The following is a 19,235-nucleotide window of genomic DNA, read 5'->3' on the forward strand; positions in this document are numbered from 1 at the left end:
CGAGCGGCGGAAACTCCCTGCTTCGCCCCTCCCCGCCGCGGCCACACGCGCACTCCAGGGCCAGTTCCGGGATCCCCGCCCGGCCGAGGGGTTCCCCGCTCGGGTCAGCGGCTCAGGGCCACAGTCCCCCGGCCTGGGGAGGGAATCCCTGCCCCCGAGGGCAGGAAACGGCTGGGTAGGGCTTCGTTTCCTCGGTCAGGAGTGGGGTCGGAGGTTGGTGCCGCCGACGCTGCGGGTGGGAGGGAAGCGGAGTTTCGACGCCCACGGGACGGGAAGCGGGGGGCTCCCCTGCGGGCGCCGGGCGGGGGGCCGGGACGCGGAGCCCAGGCCGACCGCCTCCGGTCCCGCGCGGCTAGGCCTCGGAGTGTGCGTCGCGAGTCGTGTGCTCTGTCACCGCCTCTTCTTGGTGACTAACTCCCGTCCCCGGGGAACTCAGCGTCTCCGCCCCCGGGAGACCGGTGAGGAAGAAGTCAGGGCCGAGCTTAGGGAAGAGGAAGGGGAAACAGAGCAGGGCCCTGGGCGCCCCTGGTTTTCACTGTTGCGTAGCAGGGAGCGCGGCGGTGGGCGCTGGAGGGGAGGGGGTTAAGACAAGTTCAACTCCAGCCGCCGCTAGTCGCTCTTTATCCCCCTGCGCAAGTGAGCCGCCTGACATGTGCCACTCGCTATTGTTTTGATAAGAACCCGGAGCTGCCGCTGGCGTAGTTTCAAGTAAATTTCTGGTTTATCCCGAGATCCCCTTGTTCTGTGACACCAAGCGATGGGGTATGTTTCAGTGATCTGTGTTTGAACAGGATGTCCAAGAGAGAACCTGAATTGATCAATCACTGGAACAACCAGATCTTCCTTTTTTCTTATGCTTTATCCTCTCCACTCAGAATGAATCCCTTTGTGGCTTAGAAACTAAGTGTTATAGCAACCAAATACATGGCATGTGGGAGGCACCTTTTCTAGTAGGGGCCTGATCAGGAAGGGCTTTAGGCAAGTTCTGCACCTGTCTGAGAAATGAGTAGTGAGGTTAGAAGAGTCAGTGCTCTTGAGCAAAGTTAAGTAGGTCCTATTCTTCAGCTCCAGAGAGAGACTTACACATAAATGTGCTATATGTAGAGAAAAAGATAGTGGTTTTTATCACACAATACTATTAGGTAGAAATGCACATCTCAGTCTGCTCCTGTATGGACTTGCTTCTTTACTCAAATAGTACTGTAACTACTTAAGTGAATTTGGATTAGGTAACTAAAAAAGGCTATTTTTTTTTTTAAGTTTAAGCTAAACTCATTGGTAAAAGTTCTGAATTTAAAAATATTGTTCTTAATAGTGTCCACAAAAGAGTAAACAGGTTTAAATTTTAAACTGTTTTGTCTTTTGATGTAGCAATCTTATCCTTTTAAGAGGCTCTCTTCATTTTTGAGGGGTAGGGTGAATATGGCTATTACCCTTTGTGAATTAAACACTCTTGTACTTTGGTTCTTGAGATGAGTTACTTTAATCCTGTTGAAATCTGAAATAAAGGAGATTTTTGGCATTTCAAACCTGTCTATCAGCCACTGGTATTAAAGAATATGTCCTTTGTAGTCCTAAGACATTTAACATTTGTTTAGGTTTTATTTTTGTTTTTGTCTGGGTTTTTGGAAATTACAAGCAGTTCAAGAGATGATGATTGGTTTGGGAACAGAGATATCATTTGATCATTTACCCTGAACGAAGCAGTATCACTCATGCTTGTAGGTATTAGTCTTTCTAACTTTGAATTGGCAAAATTGGCAGAAGACTGCCATTTAATTATGCTATATTTTGAATTACTTTCTCTTCAATGGATTTTTTCAAAACTGCATCCATGGTAGGTAGTATATGGTGGGCTACAATATTAGGGTAATCTGAACACAAGTCTGGAGAAACTCTGAAGGAAACCTGTCTTTCTCATTTATTAAGTCACCATTTGTTTTATATGAATTGATTTTGAGATTATCCTTTATGTGCATTATTCTGAATATTTTTCTTACTTTTTTTTTTTTAAGAGTTATTTTGCCTTTGAGAGTATGCACTCCCAGGAGGGAGAGAGACAGACAGAGATGGTGAGAGGGAAAGTGAGAAATAATTCCCTGCGGGGATGGCCACACTGCAGTAATCCCTTTTCCTCTATTCTCCTCCCAGGATCTTGGGCACTCATGCTCCTACGTGCACCCAGCATTTCAAGCCACCAGGTCCAAGATTCCAAAGGTGGTTGGCCATGTGAGATGTAACAGCTGCGCCATTGTGCTGGCCTTAAAAATATTTTTCTTTTATATTCTTCTGAAGGCCACTATGCTCGCTTTGCTCCACTTTTTCATTTCTTGTATATAAATTTCTCTACCTTAATCAACCTCAAAGAGATTTTTCTACACTTCCTGGCCTCCTTCATTTCCCAATACAATGCAAGATAACTTGCCTCTAAGTCTGGTTAGTAGAAATTGCCAGTGACCTTTTAATTGCTAAATAGTTTTCTGTCTATCTTGATATTAGAGCCCACTTCCTTTTTGTTTTAAGCAGCAATAGTCACCCCCTCCATTTTATCTAATGTAACATCTCTTAGTGCTCTAAAATGTAATATATCTGTTTCACATTTTGTCTACTCCAAGATCCTGAATTCTTTGAATCCTCAGTGATTATATAGTACAAACTCTTATTTGTTTGAACTATATACTCCTTAACTAATTACTAACTCTTATTTGACCTGCTTTGTAAGTAAAGAAGTCTCATTAAAAATAACACATTAACTTTAGGCAAATTCATAAGCTAAAATGTATAACTTAGTTTCTTTTTTAAAAACTAATTTTTGGGGGACCAGCAGTTAGCGTAATGGCTATGTCGCTGGACTCCCACGTAGTCAACCACAGTTTGAGTCCTGGACCCAGTGGCTTAAAACTCATGCTGGGTGCATGTGTGTGTGTGCCCAAAAGAGGTTTAGCAAAAGAGTTTTTTTTAGAGAGGTTTTTGCTATAGGGTGTGTGCGCTCACCAGAGAGACAGAGACAGAAAGCGAGAAATCACCCCCCCAGGGGGGATGGCCACGCCGCAATCCCCTCTCCTCCATTCTCCTCTCAGGATCTTGGGCACGCATGCACACACGCCCAGCGTGAGTTTTAAGCCACCAGGTCTGGGACTCAAACCGCAGTTGACTTCGTGGGAGTCCAGCGACATAGTCATTCCGCTGTTGGTCCCAACAAATAATTTTATTTATTTATTTGTTTATTTTTAATTTGACTAAAGAGAGACAGAGACAGAGAAGGAGAGTGAAAAAGCAAGCTGCCAGGTCTGGGACATGATCCACAGTTGGCTATGTGGGGGTCCTGCAACCTAACCACCACACCACCTGCTGGCCCCTAACTTAAATCTCTTAAATACAATAACTCTTTATTCTGCAGTTTTGATTCGCTGATGGCAGCTTTGTTTTTTATTTAGTTTTGGCTGTAGAGTTTTCAGAAATTGAATAGTTATATCCCAATACCAGAAGTTCTAGGTTTGAGATAGGAAAATTACTATTAACCCAGTAACTTAATTTCTTAGATATCTGCTTTCTAGGCATATATTTATTTTTATTTTACTTTATTTATTTATTTATTTATTGAGAGATTTTTTGCTATAGAATGCATGGGTTCTCCAGAGAGATAGAGAGCTAGAAAGTGAGAAATCACTCCTAGGGGGGATGGCCACACTGCAATCTCTTCTCCTCTTGGGATTTTGTGCGCACATACACATGCATCCAGCATGAGCTTCAAGCCACCAGGTCTGGGACTTGAACCGTGGTGGGAGTTCAGCACCTTAACCACTATGCCACCTGCTGATCCCACTGTTTTAATTGCGTGAAGCTGGGACCAGCAGTTCGCATAATGGCTATGTCACTGGACTCCTATGTAGTTGACCGAGGGTTGAGTCCGTTTGAGTCCCGGACCCAGTGGCTTAAACTCACACCGGGCACCTGTGCGTGTGTGCCCAAGATCCTGAGAGGAGAATGGAGGAGAAGGGATTGCGGTGTGGCCATCCCCCCAGGGAGTGATTTCCTGTTTTTTGTCTCTCTGTCTTTCTGGCAAGCACACATGCCCTATAGCAAAAACCTCTCCAAAAAGAAAAAAATAAAAAAAAAATCACTTGAGGCCTTATATGCTTACCAGGGAGAGAAAAAGCATCCCCCCACCTCCTGGGGGGGTGGGGATGATCTGCTGCAATCCTCTTTCCTCCATTTCTCCATCCCATCTGGATGTTGGACACGTACACACATGCATTCATGCTTTTCAGACTGCCAGACGGCACTTGAACCTTGGTTAGCTATGTAGGATCTGGCTTAATATGCACAGCACTTAACTGCTGTGCTATAATGCCAGTCATTTTTTGTTTAGAGAGTTTTTTTCTTTTGCTATGGGGTGTATGCACTTGCTAGAGAAACAGCTACAGAGAGAGAAAGTGAGAAATCACCCCCTGGGGGTCGGGGAATGGCCAGACTGCAGTTCCTTATCCATTTTCCTCTTGGGATTTTGGACATGCATGCATGCATGCACACACTTCTAATGTGAGTGTCAAGCCACTGGGTCCAGCACTCAAACCATGGTCCAGTCATGTCAGGGTCCAGGACCTTAACCACTACACCACCTGCTGGCCCTGATGCCAGCCCTTTTTTACCATTTAGACACTTGGGATATACTTCCCATCAATAAGTGCATCCAGTCTTTCATACAGCATGAAAGAATTGCTCAACTTGGCTTTCCTGTGCTAGAGATTTGAGTAGCTTATAAAGGCATCCTGTTTTTATTGTGCGTCAGCTCACTTGTCAATTCAGTCCTATTAACCTTTCACAGATGAGGAAACTAGGGTTGGGGTGTGTGGGGGGGCGGCAGTAAGACTAAGATCACAGGGTCTAATATCACACATCCAGTAATAGGTGACACTAGAATTCTAACCCATCTTCTTAAGTGTCTAGAGTTTTTCATACTGTTTACTGCCACACAATATTTATTACAGAGAATTCTTCCTAATATCTATTGAAGTTTGCAGAAATAAGCACAAAATAGGATCATGGCCTGGAATTCAGGCTGGCTGCCTATACTTCGGTGTAGCTACCTCTCTCTACTGTTATCTCAAACACTTGCCTTCTTTACTGTACCCTCAATGGTTAAGCTCTAGATTTTAAATGAGCAAAGCAGAATGACATCAACTTATATTGAAGAAAAATGCCTTTTGCACCAACCAGTTCTTATAATCAGTTGGATATGAAATCTAGTTAAAATTAAAGACTATTTGGTGAGCATAGTATTTTCAAGGGAAATTGGAAAACTGTACACTGTTAGTGTTTTTGTATTAGGTGTTCAAGCTCTTCTTTAAGAATAAGTCTGTCACGTGGCCTTGATATTTGTGTTGTGTGTCTTTTTTTCCCTGGATGGTATAGCAGAGAATTCTAAATGCTTTTCTTTTTTTAGTGTTACTTTTTATGTGCTTAGTAGGCTACCATGTTTAATGTGAATACATCTTTTCCTCAAATGTAATATGCGTATCAGTTATGCAGTATGACAAGCCAAAATTTAGTGACTCAAAATAGCAACCGATTTGATTTTCTTACTGTTGTATGGGTGGTCAGTTTGGTTTCTGCTAGTGTCCTCAGTACTCACACACTCAGCTGTAGTCAGCTAGAGGCTAGGCTGGGGCTGGATAGAGTCAGAGACAGCCTCGGTTGCAAGTATGGGACCATAGCTAGAATGGATTTTCTCACCATGTGGTCTTTCATCTTCAGAAGGCTAGCCTCCACTGGTTCATGTGGTAGTCTCAGAGTTTCAAGAGAGTGAGAGTGGAAATCTCTCAATGTCATTTCTGTATTACACTAATCAAAACATGACAAAGCTAGCCCAGTTTCAAGGAGTGTGAAATAGACTCCACCTCTTGGTGAGAAGAGTATTAATGTCATATTTCAAAGGAGCCTGCCCACTTTTAACCCTTTTTGCAAACAGTGTACCACAAGCAGTGGATAAAATTTTTATACTTGGGTCATCTTGATTAAATTTTGAGTCTTCACTGATTTTATATTTACTATTATCTGAAACACAGTGAAAACCATTCTCATTACAACTTGTCAACATACCTTGTTGCTTGCTCTATACTCCCTACAATAATGATCCAAACTCTTTCCTCCTAGAATTTGGATTTTTCCTGCGCTTGCCCTTAGGAGCTGCCATAAAGAAATGTCTTAAAATATCTTAAATAGTTATTTAGCCTCTTCCTTTCCAGTGCCAAACTTTCTCTTTGAATATTTTCAGTCTTTCATGTATTTCTTTGACTTTGTTTTTCTTCTCTACTGGTTTATTTTCCTGAGATCTCTGTGCATGTGGTGCTTGAACCACATTCTTATTGGAGTTGATAACATTTACTGAATACATACATATATGGGTACATTTGCTTAGAATATATCATTTGATTTTCACAGTAATTGTTCATGAAAGATATTATCTCCATCTAACAGAAGGGAAACTGAAGGAGGTTATATATCCAAGGGACTAGCAGATGGCATAATGATTACATTACTGGGCTCCCATGTGGTTGCTTGTGGTTTAAGTCCTGGGCCTGGTGGCTTAAAACTCAGAGCAGGAAAATTTTTTTAAAAATGATAAGTGCTGGTGGGGATGTGGTGAAAGGAGAACACTCCTACATTGTTAATGGGAATGTAAATTGGTCCAACCACTGTGGAGAACAATATGGAGGTTCCTCAGAGACCTTCATATAGAACTACCATATGATCCAGCAATTCTACTCCTAGGTATCTACCCAAAGGACAGGAGAATGCTCAGTCAGAAAAGCGCTTGCACAACTATATTTATTGCAGCACTATTCACAATTGCTGAGACATGAAACCAACCCAAATGTCTACAAACGGATGAATGGATTGAAAAAATATGGCACATAGACTCCATGGAATATTATTCAGTCATAAACAACAAGGCTCTGGAATTTGATAGAAAGTGGACAGATATGGAAGATTTATGCTGAGTGAAGCAAGTCAGGCTATGAAACAGAGACATTGTATGTCTCCACTTAACATATACAGACTGTCTGCACTCTATGGTAGAGACTGAAAGACTGGAGAACATAAAAGCATTAAAAGTTGTTATGGACACTGGAGACAAAGTGGAAGGAGAGTGTGGGAGGGGAAGAGTGCAGGAAAGGAAATTAGGGAGAAAAATGGAGAGATAAGGTATTTGTGGGGCACAGATATAGTTTGTTATTTGTTGATGAGTATAGATGTATATAGTATTCTCAACTGGACTGAGGTGTGTATCATGCTGAGTAAAGTCTCTTTACAGTCTAAATCATATATAGCAATGGAATGTATTAATGATAATAATAATAATAATAATAAAAAACTCAGGCCAGGCATGTATGCATGCACGTCTAAAATTCTAAGAGGAGAATGGTGGAGAGGGGTTGCAGCATGCCCCCCTTCTCGGGGGGGGTGATTTCTCACTTTCTATCTCTCTCTGTCTCTCCAGCAAGTGCATGTGCCCTACAGCAAAACAAACAAACAAAAATAATAAGTAAATAAAGAGGCTATATAGCCAAAGTTGCATTCACAATGGTAAGGCTAGAATTCAGACTTTTTTTCCTCTGCTTTCCATTTATATGTACATTTTCTCATGTGGATAAGTGTAGAAATATAAATATGTAAGCACTGCTCAGTGAAAGTACATTTGTTTATTCATGACACTATACTTTGGAAAGTCTTTGGAAATGCTGAAATAATTTGTTCCTTTATGTGAGAAGTGAATGAATGTCTACAACACAGTAACAAAAGTCAGATATATATTATGGAGCCAGTGTAATGGAACATAGAAAATAGAGCTGATAACTGTTGGGGCTTAGGGAAGCCCTCAAGTAGATGATGTCTGCTTTAGGTCCTGAAGGATGTCACTCACAAGACACAGAAAGGGGAAAAAAGAGATTGTGGTCAGAAACTCTGACCACAATCCTTTTTTTTTGGAAGAGGTTTTGCTGTAGGGTGCGTGCACTCACCAGAGAGACAGAGACAAAGCGAGAAATCACCCTCCAGGGGGGATGGCCACGCCACAGTCCCTTCTCCTCCATTCTCCTCTTAGGATCTTGGGCATGCATGCACACGCGCCTGGCGTGAGTTTTAAGCCACTGGGTCCGGGACAGGAACCGCGGTCGACTATGTGGGAGTCCAGCCACATAGCCATTACGCTAACTGCTGGTCCCCACAATCCTTTTTAATCCAGGTGAATTATTGGGTTGTCAGAAAACTCATGACACATTTTTGCATAGAGAAACACATCACGACTTTTCTGATGACCCAATATAAAATGGTATACAAGTATGAATAGTTCAACTAAAATTTGCCTTTTTCATATTCATGTTGTTAAGCTCAGTTTTATATCTAGTACTGGTGTGATGTTTCACCTTTGATTTATTGCTTTTCCTCAGCTTTGTGTCATCTGCAGGTTTTAGGAACCCCCTTGTATGCCATGTAAGTCTAAGGAGGCACTAAATAAAATGCAAAGTAATATTTCATTAAACACGAATTTCTTCAGTTTTGAAAAACTTTTTTTTTCTATAGGGTACATGTGCTCACCAGACAGACAGAGAGAGACAGAGAGACAGAAAGCGAGAAATCACCCCCCAGGTGGGGGGGGTGATGGCCACGCCGCAATCCCCTCTCCATTCTCCTCTCGGGATCTTGGGCACGCATGCACATGTGCCCGGTGTGAGTTTAAGCCACTGAGTCTGGAACTCAAACTGCAGCCAACTACATGGGAGTCCAGCAATGTAGCTCTTATGCCATCTGCTGTCCCTAAACTATATTTTTTATTAATCAAAAATTTCCCCTGACCATCTATGAATAAATATAAAGTGTCATATTCATCTAACTGGTATTTCTCTGTATAACACAAGGCATGTGAGGTTTGCCATATCCATGATGTGATAGGCTCTTGTAATCCTGTTAGTAAAAGAAATAGTCAAAAACAACCCAGGACCAGCGGATGGTGAAATGGTTACATTGCTGGACTCCCACATAGTCAGCCATGATTTGAGTGATTTGAGTCCCAGACCTAGCGGCTTAAAACTCATGCCAGACGTGTGTGCATACATACCTAAAATCCTGAGAGGAGAATGGAGAAGGGATTGCAGCATGGCCATCCCAGTAATTATTTAAGACAATAAGCCATTTTTCCCATCTCTTATGTATCATATGCTGTTGAAGTAAAATAATAATAATACAGTTTTTAACCTATGGTGACATTTCTCAATTGTATTATTTTTGTGTGCAGAGGAGTCTACTATATCCCTTAAATCTTTATTGCTGAATCACATTGGATTTTTATCATGTGTTATATCAGGTCAATATAGTTTTGGCACTTAAGTAGAGTATATTTGTGTTTATCTGAATCATATTTGACTTCTGATTTTTTTTAGTTGTCAGAGGGGACATGTACTTGCCAGAGAGAGGAAGAGAGAGAAAGCACCCTCCAATGGGGTGTAGTCATGCTGTAATTTCTTTCTCTAATTTCTCCTTCCCATCACATGCCCAGCCTGATTTTCAAATCTCTAGGACTGAGACTTGAACTGCATTTGACCATATCTGGTTTCCAAGGTTCAGCGCTTAACCGCTGTGCTATGGGACTGGCCTAATTTCTGATTTATTATATTTTTGCTATAGGGTGTGTGCACTCACCAGGGAGAGAGAAAGTGAGAAATCACCCTTCCAAGGGAATTGGCCCTCCCACAATCCCTTCTCCAATCTCGGGATCACATGCACAAATGCCCATTGTGATTTTCAAGCCACTGGGCCTGGGACTTGAACTGTGGGGCTGGCCATATGGGATCCAGTGCCTTAACGTACGCTCCACCTGTTGACCCACAATTATTTTTTGCTTTAATTTTTTTTTTTCTTTTTTGTCAGAGGACACATCCATACGCACTGGAGAGTGAGGAGAGAGAGAAAAGCACTCCACAATGGGCCCCAGTTATGCTACAGTCCATTTTTCTCCATTTCTCCATCCTGTGAGGATCCTGGGCTTGTGTGTAAATGCCTAGTGTGTTTCTCAAGCCTCTGGTTCTGGGATTCAGACTGTGGTCAGCCATGTGGATCTAGTTCCCTCTGTACAGCATTTAACTGCTGATTTCTTATTTTAATGTCACTTAATTCTTACTTTTCTATTAGATACTATTTTCTTTTTTTGTTGTTGTTTTTTGCATAGGGCACATGTGATCATCAAAGAAAGACAGAGAGAGGGAAAGTGAGATATCACCCCTTTAGGGGTGTGTCCATGCTACAGTCCCTTCTCCTTAATTCTCTCAGGATTTTGGGCAAAGACGCACATGCTCCGGGCATGATTTTCAAGCTGTCGGGTCTAGGACTCAAATCGTGACTGTCCATATGTGAGTCCAGGACTTTACTCATAATACCACATGCTGGCTCCTTTACTAGTTTTCTGGATACCCATCATATTCTCAGTATATTACTCTTTGGTTTGTTCACCAGAGAGCTGACTGACTTTATCTTACAAGCATGGTCTTAGAAAAGTACTTCACCTGCAACTTGGCAGCAGTTTTTCTTTATGAAATAATGATAAAGAGGAAAGGTCCTCACATGTTTTCTATAAAAGGCCAGATACTCAGTGTTTTTATTTTTTGGGGGGAGAGGTTTTTGTTACAGGGTGTGTGCACTCGCCAGAGAGAGAGAGAGATAAAAAGCAAGAAATCACCCCCAAGTAGGGCTGGCCACGCTGCAATCCCTTCTCCTCCATTCTCCTCTCGGATCTTGGGCAAACACACATGTGCCCGGCATGAGTTTAAGCCACCAGGTCTGGGGCTTGAACCATGGTCGACTACATGGGAGTCCAGCAACATAGCCATTACGCCAACTGCTGGTCCCTATAGCTTGTGTTTTTAAAAGAAACAAGATGGAATTTTTTAGAATAAATTACAACAGTATAGATAAGCACTGTGTAGCATTGTTCTCCTAGTCTTATCTCTGCTCCATAGTTACCTTTAGTTTTGTGTAACATTCTAGAATTTATGCTTTTTTTTAAAAAATAAAGTCAATTGGATTACATATATTTATTGTTCTTTTTTATTTTTTAAGAGAGATTTTTACTATAGGGCACCTGCATTTGCCAGAGAGAGACAGACAGAAAGCAGGAAATCACCCCCTAGGGGAGATGACCACACCATGATCCCTTCTCCTCCATTCTCCTCTTGGGATTTTGGGCATGCACCCATAGGCACCTGGCATGAGTTTTAAGGTGATGGGTTTGGGACTCGAACCATGGTCGATTACATGGGAGCCCACTGACACAACCATTATGCCATCTGCTGGTTCCTATTGTTATTTTCTTAAAATTTATTTCCTCCGTAAGAAAGAAAGAAGAGACAGGTACTTCCAGCAGTTTCTTTATGCTGTAGTCTACCTCTAGCCAGCCCAGATCATAGGCACACCTGTGGAACAAGAATGTGCAAGGTCTCAGTATGCCAACCTAGAACCTTCCCATATGGATCAAATTGTATAACTGGGGGCCAACAGGTGGCATGGTGGTTAAAGGCACTGGACTCCCATATGACCGACCTTGGCTTGAGTCCCAGCCCTGGCAGCTTGCTTTCTCTCTCTCTCTCTCTCTCTCTTTATCTCTGTCCCTCTCTGGTCAATTGATAACAAACAATAATGACAATAAGTGAAATGAAATAAAATAATTTTTAAAAAAATCGTATTACTGCTGCGTCACCATTTGGCCCTGTTAATTCTTTCTCTTTTTCTGTAGCACAAATGAGACCATTATACTTTTTTAAAAGGGAGCAAACTGAACTTTTTTTTTTTTTTTTTTTTGTATTAAGGCATTATTTAAGGGGCCATCAGATGGCATGGCTGACTGCAGTTCAAGCCTTAGACCTGGCGGCTTGAAAATCATACTGGGCACATATGTGCGCATGTTCAAAATTGTAAGAGGAGATTGGAGGAGAAGGGATTGAGATGTAGCCATCCCTCCTCAGGGGTGATTTCTCACTTTCCCTCTCTCTGGTCACTGCATGCACTCTATGGCAAAAACCTAAAAACAAAACAAACAAAAATGTTATTTAATAATTCTATACTTTTTTTTTTTTTGAGGAGATTTTCGCTATAGGGCACGTGCGCTCGCCAGACAGACAGAGAGACACATAGAGACAGAAAGTGAGAAATCACCCCCCAGGGGGGATGGTCACGCCGCAATCCCTTCTCCTCCATTCTCCTCTCAGGATCTTGGGCACGCACGCACACGCACCCAGCGTGAGTTTTAAGCCACCGGGTCTGGGATGCGAACCGTGGTCAACTACGTGGGAGTCCAGCGACATAGCCATTACGCTAACTGCTGGTTCCCAATAATTCTATACTTTTTTATAATTATGATTTTTCATCATAAGAAATACTCTAGTCACTTTTTATTAGATGCTTCAATTTCTCAAGCTTTTCATTAATATGTTAAAATGTTTTAAAAATTCACAGTTAAAGGGCCAGCAGGTGGTGTGGTGGTTAAGGGCACTGGACTCCCACATGGCCAACTGTGGTTCAAGTCCCAGATATGGCGGGTTGCTTTGTCACTTTTTCTCTCTCTCTCTTGTTCTGTCTGTCTCTGATCAAATTGAGATTTAAAAATAAATGAATAAATAAATAAATAAAGTTAAAGTAATTCATTAAAAACTTCACAGTAAAGCACTTGAGCTTGCCTTGGTATTTTGACTGCCTTGGAACAAAAAGCTTAAAAATGAAAAGGAAAGGGGCCAGCAGGTGGTGTGATGGTTAAGGGTGCTGAACTCCCACATGGCCAACCATCATATGAGTCTAGGACCTGGGAGTTTGCTTTCTCACTCCTCCCCCCAAGTCTGTCCTTCTCTGGTCAAATTAAAATAAATAAATAAATAAAGTTAAATAAAATAAATAATTTTTAAAAATTAAAAGGAAAACTAAAGGCATCTCTGAGCCTACCGAGAGATACCATGAGCACAACTCATGCTCCTGAGTTGAAAAAATTTATGGACAAGAAGTTACCATTGGAATTAAATGGTGGCAGACATGTCCAAGAAATACTAGGGGGATTTAATCCATTTAGGAATCCTGTGATAAATGAATGTGTGGAGATGGCACTTAGTGGGCAACAGAATAACACTGGAATGCTGGTAATATGAGGAAATAGCATAATCTTGTGAGAAGCCTTAGAATGAGTATAAATAATGGCTGTTCAACAGAAAATTCCATGTCTCCTCATCAGTGGGCCTGTTTTACCACAATGTAAAAATCAGGTTGTACATTTTCATAACAAACTTTTCGTTAAGTAAAAAAAAAAATTGAAAAGAAGGAAGTTTGAATTTATTTTCAGTTTGATTTCTACTTTTAAAACTGATGGAATTCAAACTCCAATTTTGGCTGATGGGGGGACCAGCAGTTAGCGTAGTGGCTATGTTGCTGGACTCCCACGTAGTCGACCACGGTTCGTGTCCTGGGACCCGGTGGCTTAAACTCACGCCGGGCGCGTGTGCGTGCGTGCCCAAGATCCTGAGAGGAGAACGGAGGAGAAGGGATTGCGGTGTGGCCATCCCCCCTGGGGGGTGATTTCTCGCTTTCTGTCTCTCTGTCTCTGTCTGTCTGGCGAGTGCATGCCCTATAGCAAAAACCTCTCCAAGAAAAAAAAAAAAAAACAAAGACAATTTTGGCTGATGTGCCTTAAAAATTGCAAAATATAAAGATCTAGTTTAAATGTACTTTTTTCTTCAGTTTGTATCAGTATGTAAATTAACAAGTTTGCTAAACCCCTGCTTATTTCATGGTTCTATATAAAATTTTGCAATAAAGGCAAAAAGAAAGTTTATGTCATCTTTGAATGTAAAATTTGTGAAATTATAGGTAATGAATTTTCATTTTTGTTTTTTAATCAGTGACTTTTTTGAGCGAACCATTCTGTGCAACAGCCTTGTGTGGAGTTGTGCTGTGACGGGTAGACCTGGACTGACATATCAGGAAGCACTCGAGTCAGAAAAAAAAGCAAGACAGAATCTCCAGAGTTTTCCAGAACCACTCATTATTCCAGTTTTATACTTGACCAACCTTACCCATCGTTCACGCTTACATGAAATTTGTGATGATATCTTTGCCTATGTCAAGGATCGATATTTTGTTGAAGAAACTGTGGAAGTCATTAGGAGCAATGGTGCAAGGTAAAGTATATTTAATTTTTTCCTCTTGATAAGCATATGTTCACATTGCTCAAAAATCAAAGTATACAAAAGGATGATATCAGGAAACCTTCCATTTCACTTTCTTTCATCTACCCAATTAACCCACAGATAGACCTACTGTTAGCTGGTTGCCACGGAAAACATACGTGTATGTATCTCCGTGTGTATATGTACACAAACAGGCATACACATGTTCTTTCCCCTTTAGGCTAAGGTAATATACTGTACTCTACCTTTTTTCACTAAAAATGTCTTAACGATCAATCCATTACTGTATAAATCACCTTCCTGTCTTTAATTTGTTATATAATAAGTTACATTGTATGGAAATTCCATCTTTAAATCTTTAAGAATAAAAATACTAGGCCAGTCAGTGGCATGGTGATTAAGGCAGCAGAATCCCACATGCTGACTATATGATTTGAGTCTCAGACCCAGCAGCTTGAAACACCACATGCCTGGGTGTATGTGTACCTAAAATCCTGAGAGGAGAATAGAGGAGAAGGAATTGCAGTGGGGCCATCCCCCCAGAGGAGTGATTTCTCTCTCTCTCTCTGGCTCTCTCTAGCATACACATATACCCTGTAGCAAATTTTTAAAAGAAAGAAAAATTCTTAATGATATCTACTGTGTCCTCATTGTGTTACCTAATAGTTTAAATATGCCTGTTTTCCCTCAGTAAGCTTTAGTGTTTTAATGAACAAAAACAAGAGATGGAGCCAGTAGGTGGCATGGTGGTTAAGGCTCTGGACTCCAACATGGCTGACCATAGCTCAAGTCCTGGACCAGTGGTTTGAAACTCAAGCTGGGTGCATGTACATGCATGCCCAAAAACCCAAGAGGAGAATGGAGGGAAAGGGATTGCAGTATAGTCACTGGTCTCACTTTCTCTCTTTCTGTCTCTCTGGCAAACTCACATGCCCTATAGCAAAAAACAAAAACAAAAACAAAACAAACCCCCCCCCCAAAAAAAAAATAAGGATAGAATTTTATATATTCCTCTGAGTTCTCATATATATTTTTCAGTTTGTTTATTTTTTCCATGAGTAAGAGAGACAGAGAGTGATAGAGAGAGTGAGCAAGACAGAGACATAGTATCTCCAACAGGGAATACTTGATACCGTAATCTACCCCTAGCCAGCACAGGTCATGGGCACACATGTGCCTGGCAAGTAGGAAGGTCTCCAGATGTGAACCTAGAACCTTATGTAGATCAGTTTTGGTTTTTTTTTTGGTGGGGGAGAGGTTTTCGCTATAGGGCGCATGCGCTCTCCAGACAGAGAGAGACATAGAGACAGAAAGCGAGAAATCACCCCCCAGGGGGGATGGTCACACCGCAGTCCCTTCTCCATTCTCCTGTCGGGATCTTGGGCACGCACGCACACGCGCCCGGCCTGAGTTTTAAGCCACCGGGTCCGGGACGTGAACCGCAGTCGACTACATGGGAGTCCAGCGACATAACCATTACGCTAACTGCTGGTTCCCTGGATCAGTTTCATAAAGTATTGAATTTTATTACTGCACCACTTTTAGGCCTCTGTTTTGTTTTTTTTTTCCACACAGCTCTATTGACATATAATTCACATACTGTACAATTCTTCCCTATAAAGTATACAATTCAGTGTTAATTTTCTACATGTTTACTACATTTTCTATTCTTCAAGAATGGAGTGCAAGTGGGGCCTAGCAGGTGGTATGATGGTTAAGGTGCTAGACTCCCATATAGCCAAACACAGTTCAAGTCCCAGCCCCAGTGACTTGAAAATCACCCTGGGCAAATGTGTGTGCATGTCCAAAATCCTGAGAGAAAATAGAAGAGAAGGGATTATGGCATGGACATCCCCACTGAGGAATGATTTCTCACTTTCGCTCTCACTGTTTCCATTTTTCTCCCATGAGTGTATGTGTCCTACAGCAAAAACCTTTAAAAAGAAAAAGAAAAAAAAAAAAAAAAAACCAAAACAGGGTGCATCTCTCATATATGAAAATTGAAAATGACATAAAATAAAAATTATCAGTGTTTACCTAGTGACTGACTAGTTACTGACATTTATTATAACTTGATTTGCATTAAAACTTAAAAACAAAAAATTGGCATAGTATCCATGAGCTTGCTGGAGACAGAGCCAGACAGAGGGAAAATGAGAAAGGCATCCCTTGGTCTTGGCTGCATGTAGTTCCTTCTCCATTCTCTTAGGATTTGGGGTGCACACGCACCCAGAAAGTTGTTTTCTGTTTTTTTTTTTTTTTTTTTTTAAGGTTTTTAGCCATAGAGTGCGTGCACTCTCCAGAGGGACAGTAAGAAGGAAAGTTGAAAAATCACCCCCCAGGGGAAATGGCTGTGCCGAAGTTTCTTCATCTCCATTTTTTCCCTGAGATTTTGGGAGCGCACTCCAAGCTTGGCGTGATTTTCAAACCACCAAGTCCAGCACTCAAACCATGATCAGCCATATGGAAATCCAATACTTTAACTACTATACCACCTGCTGGCCCTTACCCAGAGTGTTTTTTAAGCCATGACGTCTGGGACTTGAACTGCATAGTTGGCCACGTGGAATCCAACCATCTTAACCACTGCACCATCTGTTGGATTCTGCATTGTGCGTGCTGCAGGCGTGTCCAAGTACACCCAAGACATAGCCCCAGAGCTTTCCCATAAGGTCTCCTGCATCACAGAGTGGCACCCTACTGCCTGTGTTATTATAACTGGGCAAGAAAGAACTAGTTTTTAATTTGTTGTTGTTTTTTTTATAAGACAATCCTACATTTGTATGTGGTTTTCTAAAAAATGATACACAGGATGACCTTTTTTTTTTTTTTTTAAGAGAGAGATTTTTTGCTATAGGGCACTTGCACTCACTCACCCGAAAGACAGAGATAGACAGACAGGAAGGGAAAACTCACTTCCCAGGGAGGATGGCCACACCATAATCCCTTCTCTTCCATTCTCCTTTTGGGATTAACCTCTACCCCACCTACTGGCCCCACCCAGCACGAATTGTAAGCCTCTAGATCTGGGACTTGAACTGTGGTCAACCATGTGGGAGTCTAGCAATGTAATCATATTTCATCTGCTGGTCCCTACACAAGGAGATTTTAAGGTACCTAATTTTTTTTTTTTAATTGCCAGAGAGAGAGGTAGAGGGAGTGAGGGAGTGAGAAAAAGCACCCCCGACCCCTGCCCCGTGGGGAATGATCACTTCCCAGTCCCTTCTCCATTGGTTTATCCTGTTGGAATTTTGGGAATGCAGGCACCTATCCACCCATCCTTGTGTTTTTCAACCCCGGGGCAGGGATTAGAACTGTGATTGGCCAAGTGGCATTCAGCTCACTTAACCATTAGGCCACAGGGCTGGCCCTAATTTTCCACCAACATTATCATTTTATTTTATTTATTTTAGAGGGAGATTTTTGCTATAGGGTAGTGTACTCGCTGAAGAAACAGGGAGACAAAGAGACAGAAAGCGAGAAAACACCCCCAGAGAGGATGGCCACACAATAATCCCTTCTCCTCCATTATCCTCTTAGGATTTTGGGCATGCATGTACATGTGCCCATGTGAGGTTTAAGCCACCAGGTTCAGGATTCGAACCACAGTGGGTTATGTGGGAGTCCAGTGACATAAACATTATGCCATCTGCTGGTCCCTATCATTTTATTTTTAATATATTGAATAATCATTGTTTAATAAAAGCTTGGAAGGATGGTGAGCTAGAACTCAAATATGTGCATGATTTATCCATCTTTTCTCCCTTACTCTGGAATTGGAAAATTAAATCAGGAAAAGAAGCTAGAAAACTTTAGAACAAATAAACATTTTGAACTTATGCTGAGTTACTCAGTCCGAAGATAGAATTAGAATTTGAGAGAATCTAAAGAATTGAGTCAAAATGTAATCATGTATTTGGTAATATTTTTCCTGAAAGCATTTTTGGGTAACTCATTTTTTAAAATTTTTATGAGTAATCTCATATATATTGGTAATATTGGCTTATAGTAATAGTCTTTGAAATAGATATTTCAAAACAGGGCTAATTTGTGGATAGGTAGCTGCTTTTCTACGTAATTTCTACCACCAGCCTAATCATTGCACTGGTTTACTATTGTGTTTGTGTCTGGAAGGAGTTCCCAAATATCTGTTGAAATGTAGGTATCTTCAGATTCTATGCTTTTTTGCCTTTTTAAAAAAATTAACTTACATTTATTCACTGAACATTGTCACAGCATACAAAATATAATTTCCCATCCAGAAGATGCTGCATAGTAGCTTAATCATGCATGTTATCGTCAATAATTTTCCATTTCTAGTTTCGTGTGTATATATGTATATGTAGTTTTTTTCTCCCCCTCTCCCCCATTTCTCACCCTCTGCCATTTCCCACACTCTTTACACACGCAGGTGTCCACAGTTGTTTTTCATTCTTTTTCCCCCAACATTTTATTGATTCACAAAAATTTCTTAAATAACAAGTTGTGCTGATATATACATATCAATGAATACATGCCTAACTTGAGGCGTGAATCTCTGAGTAGAATGAATATGCTATAAGATAGCACCTAGCTGATGCTATATAGTTTACTATGATAATTAATTATGTATTTTTTACTATATTTTTCAATTTCAAGAAAAGCAGATTTAACTTTAATAAATCAAAGAAATGCTAAGGAAATATGCTTAAGACTTAAAGCCAGGAAACAAGTTGGAATTCTGTTCAAATACAAGAACTTGTCGGCAGCTCAAGATAAGACAAAAATTCTTAAAATCGGAAAACAAAGCCTAGAAAAAAATCAACAATGTTTAAGTCAAAAGTCATAAAATTCTATTTCACCAGTTCAGTCTCATGTACTTTATCTTTTGTTGTGATTCAATTTTCGCAATTAAATTCTAGGATATAATATTCAACTCTAGACTTGTCCCCATGATTAAGTTGGCCATTTTCTTAGTTTTTGAAGTCTTATTTCTGTGTGACTGTATTTAATTTTCCTGGTATAGCACTCCCT

At 41.0% G+C, this 19,235-nt stretch overlaps 1 protein-coding gene across 1 annotated transcript in view; it reads left to right on the plus strand.

Annotated features, from left to right (window-relative positions):
- The window catches only part of BAZ1A (bromodomain adjacent to zinc finger domain 1A), a gene marked incomplete in the record, with an annotated part of 136,939 nt that overhangs the window by 1,977 nt on the left and 115,727 nt on the right, over window positions 1–19,235 (plus strand). Inside the window, 1 exon segment of the mRNA XM_014589296.2 lies at window positions 13,935–14,213. Coding sequence (XP_014444782.1) covers window positions 13,935–14,213 — 279 coding nt within the window.

The sequence above is a fragment of the Tupaia chinensis genome, unplaced genomic scaffold (genome assembly GCF_000334495.1).
Source record: "Tupaia chinensis unplaced genomic scaffold, TupChi_1.0 Scaffold000350_1, whole genome shotgun sequence".
Lineage (NCBI taxonomy): Eukaryota > Metazoa > Chordata > Mammalia > Scandentia > Tupaiidae > Tupaia > Tupaia belangeri.